Source organism: Microtus pennsylvanicus, chromosome 7 (genome assembly GCF_037038515.1).
Source record: "Microtus pennsylvanicus isolate mMicPen1 chromosome 7, mMicPen1.hap1, whole genome shotgun sequence".
Lineage (NCBI taxonomy): Eukaryota > Metazoa > Chordata > Mammalia > Rodentia > Cricetidae > Microtus > Microtus pennsylvanicus.
Window position 1 is genome coordinate 82,055,314 of NC_134585.1, and position 14,456 is coordinate 82,069,769.

The 14,456-nt window shown below is 41.5% G+C and overlaps 1 protein-coding gene across 1 annotated transcript in view; it reads left to right on the top strand.

Annotated features, from left to right (window-relative positions):
* The first annotated feature begins 8,699 nt into the window (after positions 1 to 8,699).
* Positions 8,700 to 14,456, top strand: part of Mttp (microsomal triglyceride transfer protein) — a 37,427-nt gene continuing 31,670 nt past the window's right edge. The window contains exon 1 of the mRNA XM_075981253.1: positions 8,700 to 8,830. Within this exon, the coding sequence (XP_075837368.1) occupies positions 8,770 to 8,830 (61 nt within the window). The 5' untranslated portion in view covers positions 8,700 to 8,769. The remainder of the gene's footprint in view (positions 8,831 to 14,456) is intronic.

The following is a 14,456-nucleotide window of genomic DNA, read 5'->3' on the forward strand; positions in this document are numbered from 1 at the left end:
GGTTTCAGAGATCTTGTGATTTTGCTCCATCTTGGAAAATAAGGAGTTTCCAAATGTAAAGAAAGAAAAAGAATTTGCAACCCTGGGACCAGTGAAAGCAAAGACCAAAACGTGAATGTTTCACCCAATGGCTGAAAAAACAGTGGGTAGAACACGGAAGGAAGGAGAAAGGATAGCTCTAAAGATGTTTCTTTTTTGAGCAATGGTAGAAATACAATTCCATTGACTGGGTCATGTAGAGAACACTAAAAGTAAATAGTACTTAAAAAATTAGCAAGTTTGGATTTGAATATGTGTGGAATCTGAGGGATCTGCAGGCATCTAAATAGAGACAGACTTAAAACCTTAAGGATAGCAGACCTTAAGGTTTTTTTTTGGTTTTTTTTTTGGTTTTTTTTTTTTTTTTTTTTTTTTTTTTTTTGGTTTTTCGAGACAGGGTTTCTCTGTAGCTTTGGTGCCTGTCCCGGAACTAGCTCTTGTAGACCAGGCTGGCCTCGAACTCCCGAGTGCTGGGATTAAAGGCGTGCACCACCACCGCCCAGCCAGACCTTAAATTTTGAAAGAGAAGCCAGAAGTTGAAATTGTGTGAAATCTGGTTTCTAGGTATTGACATTGCTTTGCTTTTTAAAATATTGAGAGGCCATTATAGAAAATAGTCCAAAGGTTTCTAGAGAAGTTGAAAATAAAACTACATACATAAATCTGGAAAATGATATCACTGCCTCGTAGATATCTGCTCTACTACATTCATTGTAGCATTCCCCATCACCAAGATAGGGAATCTAGTATCTGTCTCTGTCAGCAAATGAATGGATTAAGGAACTATTAAATATGTACAACGAGCTGTTAGTCCTGAAAAACAAAGACCTTGCCCTTTGCCTAAGTATGAATGAGCTTCTAGGCAGTTTGGATGCTCACCTTACGAGACCTGGATAGAGGTGGGCAAGGTCAGGGAACCCTGATTGTTCTTCGAGCAGATGAGGGAGGGGGACTTGATCGGGGGAGGGGGAGGGAAATGGGAAGCGGTTGAGGGGAGGAGGCAGAAATCCTTAATAAATAAATAAATTTAAAAAAAAAGAGGTCAAAAAAGAAGACACTGTGCTGTGAACTAAGCTAAAGTACTTTGTGTTCTCACTTGTGTGGAAAATAATATTCAGGTATGCAGAAATGGAATAAAGCAGCAGTTATGAGGAAGGGGACGCGCAGGGGAGGGGAGGAAGATGCGAGTCAAAGTAGCGTGTCTAGATAAACAAGTCGAGAGTGAATGCTTAACTTGAGGACTGTAGGCCACAGAGTTGTTCTGCAGTTGTTCTCATACTAATGAAGTGGTTCTAATGGCTCTCGTTGCAAAGGAAGCAGACAAGTTGGTTGACTGAAATGATGGATATGTTAATTTGCTTCACCATAGCAACCTCTTTACTATTCATATCTAGCCCATAGCATTGTGTTGTATGCCTTGCAATGACATTTATGGAGAAAATAGAGTTTATGTGATTTAATCACAAATAAATATTGAGCAGCCTAAATAAATCATATCTGTGTACTGCTTTCAGACAATTGAGAGCCAGTTTAAGTTGGACCACAGATTGTAAAGTAAGAAGAGAGCTGCAGATAGAGCAGAGTTTTAGGACACAAAACATGGTAATAAATGCAATTGTGAGCTTCTCCATATGTTTGGCCACATTGGACAGTCACTAAAAATTCCATTTTTGTCAACCTAGTTATGACTTTAAGTCTGAGTACTCTTCACAAGTTGGGAATGGTAGGTGGGGGGTCAGAGTAACACTTGTGATTACTTTAATTTTAGACTAGAGAGTCCAAATGGAATCAAATCTAAAGCATGACTTGAAAGTTGTCTAAAAAGAAGAAACAGCTTCTCAACTATATTATTTCAGCTGGCATTTTGGTTGACTTAGAAAATAGAGAAAAATTTAAAAGCTATCTTAAAGCACCTTGTAATCCATGAATATTGAGGATGCTAGAAAAACGCCTTAGGGAGGAACGTCAGCAAACCCCCTGAATGTCTTCGTAGAAACAAGTGGAGCAGCCAGTGTGGCCAACTGCCTCAGACTGCTGTAACTAGGCACAAAAGAACCTGAGAGCCCCGACAACAGAAGGGCCACTGCCGAGCGTTTGCTGCAGTGTAAGGGATGCTCCCTGACACCCACAGGAAATGTGGCAGGTGGTTTAGCAGACTCTCCAGTCCAAGGTGAGTGTAGAAGACTGAGCGGGAAGCTCTGAAGATGCCACTGTGGAATTTGTAAAAACCTGTGTATGGGGCACCGCTCTGGAGCTAAGCCCAGCATTTTGGAGAAACTGCTTGGGTCTAAATTGAATAGGAGCAGACAACAGGAAGAGAAAAAAGCAAGGCCAGATGCAAGTGAAGGAAGGGCAGAGATGAAGGTCGTGACACAGGTTCTTGTGTGCCATTTTACCAAAGTGACAGAAAGGTGTTTGTAGTCGTGAGAGTAGAAAAGCAGTTTTGCCCTCTCCTTAAAAGTACAGATAATGCCCAGCCAGCAAGATGGCTTAGTGAATAAGGATACTTGCTGCTAAGCCCGAGGACCTAAGCTCAATCTCCAGGACCCACATGGTGGACGGTAACATGACTCCTGAAAGTTGCCTTCTGACCGCCACACAAGCTCCATGGCCTAGGCACACTCACAGTAAATGTTTTTAAGAGTATCGCACAGGATTGTGGTTGGATTCCAGTTAAAGGTGCAGTAATACAAAATTAACAGTGAGGCAGATAGAGGCAGGAGACGACTATAACCAGTATTTCACACTAAACATGGAGACATTTTTTAAGTGGTAAAATATGAACAAAACAAAAAAATAAAATAATAGTTGAGAAAAGAATAATTAAAAAGTGCTTGTATGCAGAAGACATGCCCAAAGGTCTAGCCAGTGAAATCAACAGAGAAAGGAAAGAAGCAAAATTCAGATGGCATGATTGTCTCTATATAAAAAACCAAAGGTTTCCTAAATCCTCATTTCACTAATTCGCAAGTAGAGCAGAATTTTAGGACAAAAAGTTAACACACAAAATCCAGCTGGTCTGTGTGCCGGCAATGAACGGTCTGATCTTGAAATTAAAATGCTTACCCCACCTTGTGACTTAGCTAGAAAGCTAGTAAATTTGTAAAGAGCCTAAAGGAGGAATCTGAAAGGCTGGGGGAAAACCCAGGATCTAAGTAAATTCAGAGATGTTCTCAGGTACTAGAAATTCAAGACCCTAAGAACATGCTATCCATACTTAGGTATTTATTATTTTCATGAATAAAAGAAGCCAGAAAGCCCCGGGGAAATACCTGATTCTAGGAATTGTAGGAAAACACAGAGGGTGAGCCAGCAGCCTGTGAACACTGGAAACTCAAACCTAAACACGCCAGGGTGGGGTTAGCCACTGGAACACAACAACAAAACCCGAAAGGACTCGTGAGTGTGTGTATGGGGGGAGGGGTGTGTGAGTATTCACTTGTATATGTGGATGTTTGTGAGTTCACAAGCACACTGTGTGTGTGTGTGTGTGTGTGTGTGTGTGTGTGTGTGTGTGTGTGGAAGTCAGAAGTCGACACCAGGTATGTTCCTTGATGGCTCACCACCTTACTTTTTGAGGCAGAGTCTCTCACTGAATCTGGAGAGCAACTATTGACTAGACCGGTTGGCCAGCAGGTCCGCAGGATCCTCCTTCCTTTTCCTTCCCATACTGGTTTGCAGCTGAGCACAGCCATGCCTGACCTTTTACGTGGGTGCTGGGGATGTGAATTCAGGTTTTTAGGCATTAGAGACTAAGCCGTCTTCCTAAATCCCTGAAAAAACTCTGAATGAATAAAAAAAATAAGCAATTATAGCAAGATAAATAAAGTAATATTGGGCTATGGCTCAAAGTATAAAGTATCTGTGAGTTCTAATGCAAAGGATTAAGTAAGTAATTGGGCAATAGAAGACAAGAAACGTGCCAAAGAAACCCTATTAATTCATGTCACTGCTCCATGCTAGGGATGAATGCGGCTCCCTTTTTAAAGAGGGGGGTTGAACATACTACTTTCTTCCAAAGAGTCTAGAGTAAAGAATGAGAATAAAAAATAAGAATAATTGTACATGGAGAATTCTGACAACTCCAATCAGTCAGGGACTTAAAGCAACCATACCACTAATAGAACACATTGATCATCACAAACTGTGATAAAAATAAGCCTTGAGCTCTGTGGCCCTCTGCTGGAATAACTACAGTTAATAGTCCAGAGTTTCAAATCGAAGAATTTTTACAAAATACCAAACAGGATTCCTCAATATTGCCACAGCCAAGGAGAGCCCAAGGGGACATGGCTCCCACATCTCGATTTCAGCGAATGATACTCTTGTAGAGGTTCTGACTTCCAGGCTAGAGGATAAATCCTGTTGTTCTAAGCCAGTAACTTGATTGGACAGCTACAGAGTTAGCGCAGTGCTCTCCAAAAGTTCTGGGAAACTCTTCAAGCACTGTCCCCAAATACCATATTCTGCACTCTATCCCTCATCTCTTGACCAATACTAAATATTTTATAACTTTTTTAATACTTGCTTTAGAACTATTGGCTTCATTTCTGCTGTAAATTAATTTATTTGTTTATTCCTATAAATAATTGGTCTGTAAACGTAATTGAGTCATATTATGTACACCTTTAAAAGAAATTGGTGCTTCTACTCGACATTTTATGTTAGGTTTGAAATTTCCATTTTAAAAAGTGCAATAAAATTATTTTGTTATTCATTCTTTATCATTTTATCAAAATTAAATTTTTATTTTTTTATATGCGTCTGTTGAATTCACTTTTACTAGTTCTCTTCAGTCTGTCAACCTAGTTCTGAGTGACCAGACATAGTATTAGAATCCTTTTAGGTTAGTACAATGCACAAAGGTTTTTCAGATTATTGACAAGTATGTGTAAATGTGTTTATGTATGTTTGCTTAATTCTGTTTTGAAAAAAAAGTGACTGTTTTTATCTTAGATTCCAAATCTCTCATACTTACACCTCAATTTTACTTTCATTAAAGTTAGTAATTTAATATTTCTTTATTTTGACAAAGAAAATCTTTAAATATTTGTTAAAATGGTATATATATTCAAGCATGCCTTGTCACCAAACTATAAGAATGTTCTTAACAGAGTATGTGCCTCAGGATTCCACCAAAGTGCTAAGTCCCTTACTACATTAAAAATGCCATCACACTTTCAAACAGGATGAGCTTTTCAGAGTGATTCAGAGTGTCCTGAGTTTTCTTTCCTTTTCCTCCTGCCCTCCCTCCCCTCCCCTCCCTCCCTCAGTGCCACACTCTTCCCAAGAGCAGATCAAAGTGTTCTGATGACACAGATAGACTTTTCTTCTCAGGGCTATCGTACATCCTGACTTGCCACATCTATATCTAATAGGGTAACTCATTTCCTCTAACCTTTAGTGGGCTAAAGTTCATTTATCTTCTAATCTAGGGAAATAAGTTAACTCCTAACAACCTATGATACTCAACAGAACACAGCCTGTACTTTGAAATCAATAAGCCATCTTTAATTTCAAATCTTCCTCCTTTGTCAAGGCAACATAGTAGTGTGTCAGGGCTGGGTACCACCAAAGGGGTTTGTAGCAAAAATGTTATTTTGAAATGTATTATCTGAGCCAGACAGTGGAGGGGGGGCTCACCTTTAATCCCAGCACTTGGGAGGCAGGGACAGGTGGTTCTAGGTGAGTTTGAGGCCACCCTGGTCTATAAAAGCAAGTTCCAGGCCAGCCAGGACTGTTACATAAAGAAACTCAGTCTTAAAAAAACAAAAATAAACAACCCAAAAAACAAAAACAAATAAATAAAAAACAAAACCAAAAAACCAAGCATATTATCTGCTTCTGTGCTGACTAGTATAGATGGGTGTCTCCTTGAAATTTAGTGTGGAGTACCCTTCACAGAAACATGTGTTGTATAAACTTCCATATTAAATCGTATAGTCTTATGCAAGGACATCTCCTTTAACTAATTAACAACATTATCAATTTTATTCCAAGTTCAAAAATTCAAAGATATTATATCTCGCATTTTAAGGTTCATTTTTCTATGTTCCTCAAAGTAGTTTTAATCAATGATCCTGAGCCAAGAGGAAATGGTTGCTGTGGTGACCAAATGTAAACTGTGGTATGGACACCGGCTTTTGGTATTTTATGCCATGCTGTCAATCTCTGCTCCCTCGTGTGCCATGCGAAACGTTGGTGAGTTCAGGAGACATCGCTCACGTGTACTGTACGCGGTTTGCTCTGTGTGCTAGTGCAGCAAAGGCTGGGGCTTTGTGCCATTCTCAGTTCACCTCAGCGAAGCAGTCTTGAGACACCTTCTCCAATGCCTTTGTAAAAAGAGAACCATATATGCCAACTCTAAAAGGATGGTGTTAGGTCCAACAGAAGCGGCCTATTTGTATGCCTTGTGTTGAAACGATTCCTGAATGTCGTGTGTTCTAGTGGAAATCAGATGCTCAAATGAAACAGCTCTCCCCTGATTAGGTAATAGTGATATGCTTTTATTGGTTGGACTCTGATCCAAACGCCTGACATAGACTAGAACTTTACCCAAAGAGACACGTATCACACACCACACAGTCTAGCGACAGCTGTAAATGTATATGATTGTGACTCGGAGGTGAAAATACAAGACAGTTCTCAAATACTAGAGTAAGATTCAAAATAGGTCTTGATTGACAGAAATATGTATGAAGCACAAACGACTAAAAGGACTGACTTTCCATGTCTACCCATCGAATGCTGTGGGCACGTTCGGGGATCTATTAAAATCCAAGCAAAGCTAGAAAGACCTTGTGGCACGCATGTTTAATCCCAGCACTTGGGAGGTAGAGACAGGAGGATCACTGTGAGTGAAAAGTCATCCTGTTTTACACCTGGAGTTCCAGGTCAGCCAGGGCTGCATAGTAAAGCACCATCTTAACAAACTAAAGGAGCAACAGCATCAGCTAAGCAGAAAGGAAGTGCAAGGACTTTTGCCTTACATTGTGTATGGGCACCTGGTGTCCCCATAATTTTTCCCGGTAAAGCTTCGTGTGTGTGTGTGTGTGTGTGTGTGTGTGTATGTGAGAGAGAGAGAGAGAGAGAGAGAGAGAGAGAGAGAGAGAGAGAATGCCCTTGTGTGTGTGTGTGTGTGTGTGTGAGAGAGAGAGAGAGAGAGAGAGAATGCCCTTGTGTGTGTGTGTGTGTGTGTGAGAGAGAGAGAGAGAGAGAGAGAGAGAGAGAGAGAGAGAGAGAGAGAGAGAATGCCCTTGTCTGTCTGTCCCCAGAAAAAGTGGTAACAACAAATGAAGTTCAACTGTCAAGAGGAGATTAAAATAATTTTCACTTTTCAATTTTGCGTATGAAAACACACTTCAAAGAAAATGCTTCAGTTTGGAGATTTTTTAATTTTACATTTCCTTTTGCAGTCTTATTGCTTGCTATCTTTTACCTAAGCTGTCTAAAAGACTTAAGCTCCAGGTTAGAGGAGAACCCATTTTAAACGTAAAGCATGGCCATGAGTGTCTTCATAGACATTCCAATAGCACTTGCCACCAGAGTTTCTCCTACCTCCCCTCCACACCCACACACCACGCCACTTCCCTTATGTTTCTGTCAGGACTCTGGTGGAAGTTTCCGGTGACAAGTGTTGGCCGGGTCAGCTAGCGTGGCTTTACCTGGACCAGGGCATTCACTTTAATGAGGTCTCCTAACTAATATTCTGTTGCAAAAGTGGTGAGGACTGGGACTCATCCTCTGAATCTCTTCTTAGAAATACAGCTCAGAAAAGCCAGGACTTGGGTCCGAGGACCCAAACAGGTATCACTTGTTGGTACAAGCAGGGGTCTGCTCTGGTGGCCTCGGCTGGCCTATTAACACCTTAATGGTGGCCTTCCTGGTTTGCTTCAACCTCTGCCGTTTCACATAGTAAGAACAGTCAGCCACATTGCAGGGATGACGGTCTAACACAATATTATCTTTGTCAATGGTGGTATGACAGTTCAAATTATAAAACTAAGTAATTTCTATAATGGTTTATGAATAGTATAAAATTCAAAAATAAGTCTGGTGGTGGTGGTGGCACATGACTTTAATCCTGGCACGGAGAAGGCAGAGGCAGGTGGATCTCTGTGAGTTTGAGGCCAGCCTGATCTACCAACTAAGTTCCAGGGCAGCCAGGGCTACACAGAGAAACCCTATTCAATCAGGTTCATTGAGGTTGGGGCTAATTGAACCACACCATGTTTCCATTATAAACTAGGGAAGTATTCAAACAGTCAGTTAATGTTCTAGCTTTGGCGATGATTTCGTATTTGAGCAGAAAAGTACCACAACCAGGTTTTCTTCGTTTTGTTTTTTTCTTTTGTTTTGTTTTGTTTTTGTTTTTTTGTTTTGTTTCAGCACGGCTCCTGGGTGCTTCTGCATTTACACATTTGTAGGACTGTAGACTGGCTTAGTTTGGCTCTCAAGATATGAACTTTCTTGGTTTTCCCTCTTGAGTGAAACACATTTCTTAAAAGTGAAAGACTAACAAGTATAGCCCACCTAGGTTTAATCATTAATAGTGAGCCCTTCCATGAACTTAGGTCCTGATTTTGGAGTTTGGAGTCTGACCTTTCCCCTATAGATAAACACTGTTGTCGCAGATTCTGAGGAGGGTCACTTCCTTGCTGGCTGTCACCAGAGGAGTCCACTTCTCAGAGGCTCCTGGGAAGTGGATGCCGCAGAGGGTAGCCGGGCAGCATGATCCTCCTAGCTGTGCTTTTCCTCTGCTTCTTCTCCTCATACTCTGCCTCTGTGAAAGGTAAGAGCGTGCTGCCTTTTTCTAAGCTTGGCTCTCAGTCGTGCGTGTGTGTATGTGTGCCTTGTGTTGTGTTGAAAGAGTTCCTAACTACACAGTTTTTGAAAATATATAGGGTTGGAATATCTGGGGGTAAGTGACAAAGTGGAAATGGAAAAAAAATTAATTTCCACCTCTATTTTACAAGAGTGGAGGTCCCTTTTCATCTCAGCCCGCCATCCCCCAGACCAGTATGTCTCTAGCTTCAGATTGTCATTCCTGAAAATGATTTGAGCTATTGTTACCTGGTGCTGACAGACCCACAGAATGCAGTGCCTTCATTTGAATTGTAAAATAGGATTTTAAAAACCCAGTCCTGAATTTTCCTTCTAGTTGCTTAGCAATGGGACAGCAAGAAGAATCAGAGCCAACTGAAAGACCGGGGTGGGGGTAGTTTGATTGCCAAAGAATTATGAATGAAATGGGAAACCATGTATGGAACTCTGTTGGCATTCAAAAGGAATAGAGTAAACCAAGTCAGTAAATTAAAGAAAATAAAGCTGTGTATATGGGTTTAAGAAATAAGGCATATTTAAAAATAGTGTTACTAGTTAACAGTTTCTGCTTTAAGATGAAAATCACGTTAAAAACATATGAATTGATAATGTCGGAAAAAACAGTGAAAGCATTTTCACAAGGAATGGTTTCAAATGTGTTGATATGAAATCTATGAATCCACCAGCTTATAAACTCTTTGGCCTTCAGATTGTTGCCTTGTATACATGTATCACTTTTTATAGTTCATAAAAAGATATAAGATTAAAACCAATTGATCTAAAGGCAATCTCTTATGGTGGGGTGGTTTCTAGTGCTGCATACTCTAAGTGAAGGACTCAAAGTAATCACACAGAAACCTTTAAAATTTGTTTGGGATAAATGCGACTTTTGATCACAAAGTGAAGTTTGTCTCAAGATTTGTGTGTGTGTGAAATTTCTATATGGAAAAAGGAATAGCTGTTATTACAGCAAGATACAGAGGACTATAATTCAATTATTTCATCTGAACAAATAAATTCTTAAAGTAGAGGGAATATTTTCAGCACTTTCAAAAACCATAGTGCTTAAGAGATAACCCTTCCTTAGGTACAAGCAAAAACTTGTAAATCTATTTGACTTGGAATTGTTAGAAGGCTGTGTTTTATTGTTTGTCTAATATGTACACAGTATACTGTAGAACCCAATATCATGATTATTTTGAAAAAAATGAAGATATAGTGGTTACCATGGATTCTTTTTTAATTCCCATCCTGCAAACGAAAAACAGCAAGCACACACGGGCCCACGCGCGCACACACACACCAGCAGCACGAAGGCATGCCACCTGCACATGGGGAAAATGTGGCTTAGAACATGACAGTTTGCTGTGTACAAGCTCGATGACAAATCCAGGTTTTCAGAGCCCAAAGCTTGTGCAACTGCGAGGCTGTCCTTGATAAGACAGTGCAAAAATACTTTATGCTTACAAAGGTTACTGAGAAAAGATAAGGAACATGTACAGGTTGTGAGGGCCCTCTTCCAAAGTCTTCCGAGGACCCTGGGCAAGTGAGGGGCCCAGGGCTTATGCTTCTTTACATGAGTTTCTTCATTTTATTTCAAAGACTTTCTTAGACTAAATATCACAAGCATGCAACACAGGGCTCAGTCCTCTCCATCTACATCAGTAGCCTTTGGTATTAGAGGACAGCGATTTGATGGTAGATTCTTTGCCCTCATAATGATTGACATATAGCCAGCAAACGACATGAGACGGCTCTACCCTCCTCCTAACCGTAGGATGCTGGGTGATATGGAGGGCAGTCTGTTTGTCGAGTGTGGACTTCAAAGGCCCAAGTTTTCCCTGGCTGTTATTGGCCATAGCTGGTAGCAATGGATCTGTTCTCAATGCTGACTTGGTGGGGTTTTTTTGTTTGTTTGTTTTTTAAATGTAGGGCTTTCCCTTCCTGCTCGTTTTCTCACCTCTACTTCATACTGGCTTCATTTCTGGTCTTCGCTCAGTCTCTGGCTCCACCTTGTTTGTAGGCCATATGCATCAGTCTCATCCCATCTCTCCTTTCTCTCCTCTGCCTTACACTTTCCTGTCAGATCCTTCAACTCTGTTACCTCTTCCCTTACCTCCTAAATACATCTCCTAGAGCCTCACTCAAACTCACCTCGGCTTTGCCTCCTGACTTGAGCCAATTAGCAGTGCCATTACTCTGCCTCAACTTTCGGGACAAAAATGCCATTGTGTCTTCTCTTAAAGAGCAGCAGCCTAAGACAGAAGCTAAGTAGCTCATAGATTGGATGTGCGGTGTTGCCACACCCTGGGCAGCATACAGAGAAAGACCAGAGGAAGGCTGGCAAGAAACACTGGAGCATAGTCTAGCCATTTGGAGCATCTTCAACTTTGAGCATTTGATGGAAAGGGCAGGCACTTAAGGCCTGTTGAAAGAGGTAGGAAAAGCCAAGGGAGAACAGGGCCCTTCCTGCTCTGGGCCTCATTGTCCCAGCATTCAGTAGCTGATGTGTCATGTGCTCCTTGTTACCGCTAAAGAAAAAGCTAGAAAACATCAGGGTAATAGTTTTGAAGACTTTGGATTTTAAGAACTACTCCCTCCTACACATACTTCCATAATTTTCATCAGAAGGCTCCTTCATGTAGTCCACAAACTCAGATTTCATAAATTCTAAGTTTCAGAGCCTACACTGTGGGTGTGGGGTGGATTTAGAGTCAGTCTTTGTCAGCTGCCCTGTTCCTGCTTATCTTTCACAGTTGAGGTGGGGGTTTGATAAGGCAGTGTGCAGTGCTTTTGTACCCTATATATGGACTCTCTCTCTCTCTCTCTCTCTCTCTCTCTCTCTCTCTCTCTCTCTCTCTCTCTCTCTCTCACACACACACACACACACACAGAGTTACAGTCTGTCTCCTTCCAGGGCTTTTGAACTCCGCCTTCCTTCTATATGTCATGCCTCCGACTTGGCTGGCCTGTGTTTGCACTTTGTTTTGTGTGATGTCAGCTCTCACTCATCTGTCACCTGCCTCTTCTGTGTCCCTACTGAAGCCCTTGTTCTCCCTTTGAACCTTTGTCAGACCATGGAACGTAGAATTGGGTCAGAAACCTCTTTCAGCTTCCAGTCTCAAATTCCAAGGCTATGGCCTTGTCCCAGGCTCCCTGATGCCCAGAGGTACCTGTTTAACCTCCTCTTCCTCTGCCATGTTGTTTTCTTCGTCAGTTCCCTTTCTTGCTGTTCTTGGGTCTGCACGAGCCCTCTTCAGGGCCTTTGCACTTGCTCTCTTTGTGAGAATGGAGTGGGAGGAGCAGAGTGTAGCTCTCGCTACAGATGTGCACAGGACCAGCCTAAAGCTGACCTTGCCTCACCAAGTTCTACCCATTCCCTTTCTGATTAGACAAGTCTCCAATAGCATGGCTGTCATCCTATGGTGTTTGCTCATACACTCATTTATATTTTATGTTCTAGCTCCTCGCCACATAAATATCAGCTCCATAAGCGTAGAAAAATTATCTCTTGTTTGTAGGCATAGCAGGTGACCCAAGGAAACTGCCCACATCCTAAATGTTTCTCCGAGCATCGTTGTTGGAGAAAATAATGAATTCCTGGCGCCTTCCCTAGGAATGAAAGAAAAATCAATCTAGAATTTTAGGGGTTTGTGGTAAAAGTAAGAGCATGATCTTTAGGACCAGATAGCTATGGTTCCCATCATGTCGCCATTATTAATCCCCTGAGTAACCCTGGTCAATGGTGTAACCCCACTGCCCTTTCGTTTTCTCATCTAATGAGGGATAGTAATGCCCATCTCCGAGCCAGGTGCAGTGCAAAATTATAAACGAAGCACCTGGAGCAAAAAGCAAGCGAAAGAAGGGTTCCAGGCCAGCCTGAGCTACATAGTGAGACCCTGTCTCAAAACAAACAACAGCAGACCAAGGCTGAACTGCTTAGATTTTTATGACTGTCAGCACACATAATCTTGAGGCAATTAGTGTTGGTCTCTTTTTCCCGGAGTCTATGCAGTCGTTGCATGGAGTGGGTGGGCAGAAGCTGATGTAGACCAGGCTGGCCTCGAACTCACAGAGAGTTCTTGCCTCTGTTTCCCAAGTGCTGGGATTAAAGGCGTGCACCCCTACACCAGGTTATATGCATACTTCTTAAAGGGAAAGTAAGTTATGACTTCCTGTTAGAGTTCACTGGCAAAGCTGCCCCAGTGGCTCTAAGGAAGAACATACGTACTGAATCCTTCTTGGCTGCATCTGTGAGTACATACACAGAAAATAAACAAAGCCAGTTTCTGTGATCATAAACTTTTTGTGCCTGAGAAAAATTTAATCCTTCCACTGTGTGTGTTGTGGGGATGAGTTAACCTGAGTTGGAAACTGTGAACTTCTCCTTTGTGGGGTTTTTTGTTTTGGCTCTCAGTACTGATTTCTATGTAATTTGATATTAAATCCTCCTGTCCAAATTTAAGCCATCTTAAGATTTTGTGTAGTTTTTTCCCCCAGGCACAGTTAATTTAAACTTATTTATAGGTGGCTCTTAAATGTTCCAATTTTCTTAAAAATATTATTACACAGCCAAGTGTGGTGGCACATACCTTTAATTCCAGCACTTAGGAGGTGGAGGCAGGAGGATCTCTGTGAGTCTGACTCCAGCCTGGTCTGCAGAGTGAGTTCCAGGACAGCCAAAGATACACAGAGAAACCCTGTCTTGAAAAAAATGTATATTATTATAAAATAATATGCCTGGTACAGATTTATTTCATTTTTATTCATTTATTTACTTTTGAGTTTTTGAGACATGGTCTCATGTTGTAGCCTAGGTTGGCATGGAACTCACTATGTAGTTCAAGGCTTGCCTGGAATTATTATATAGCCCAGGCTACCCTCAAACTCATAGGCATCTTCCTATCTCAGCCTTCAAAGTGCTGGGATTATAGGTATGAACCACCACCATTACCCTGAAATGTTCTGTGGACAAGTTTGCTAGTTAAGCTATAGAGAGAACTGCAGAGAAATCATTCTCTAAGTGCAGCAAGTATGCCAAAGAACTCTCTCGTTGATGACTAACACTCAGCTGTTGAAATTAAAATCTTACCAACTAGGATGCTGTAATGCTGGATCTGTGCTTTGGTCAAAAGCACTTGGTACTTTTCCAGAGTACCTGGAATCCGGTCCCAGCATCCGCATGGTAGTTTACAACTATGAGCTATGTAGCTCCAGTGCCAGTAAATCCATTGCCCTCTTCTGGCTTCCTTGGGTACTGCATGCTTTTGGGGTACATCCATGCAGGCAAAACACTCATAAAATTTTAAGTGATCTTAATGAGTTTGTAAAGCAATTCTTGTCAAGTCCTCTGCTTGAACTTACAGTCAAGTGATTCAAAGCAACATGACCGTTGCTTTATAAACCGTCTTAGGTTCAACCAGGGCAGGGTGGAGATGACTTGATTAAATGATATAAACAGTGCTTTTCTGAAATGGAAGCTTGTTTGCATGCTCATCGGTTAACTTACTTCTGTGTGAGTTTTAAGCCGATGGCTTCAGTAGACAGAGAAGCACAGCATCTCTGATTCAGCAGGTGTTTGTTAAGCTCCCCTG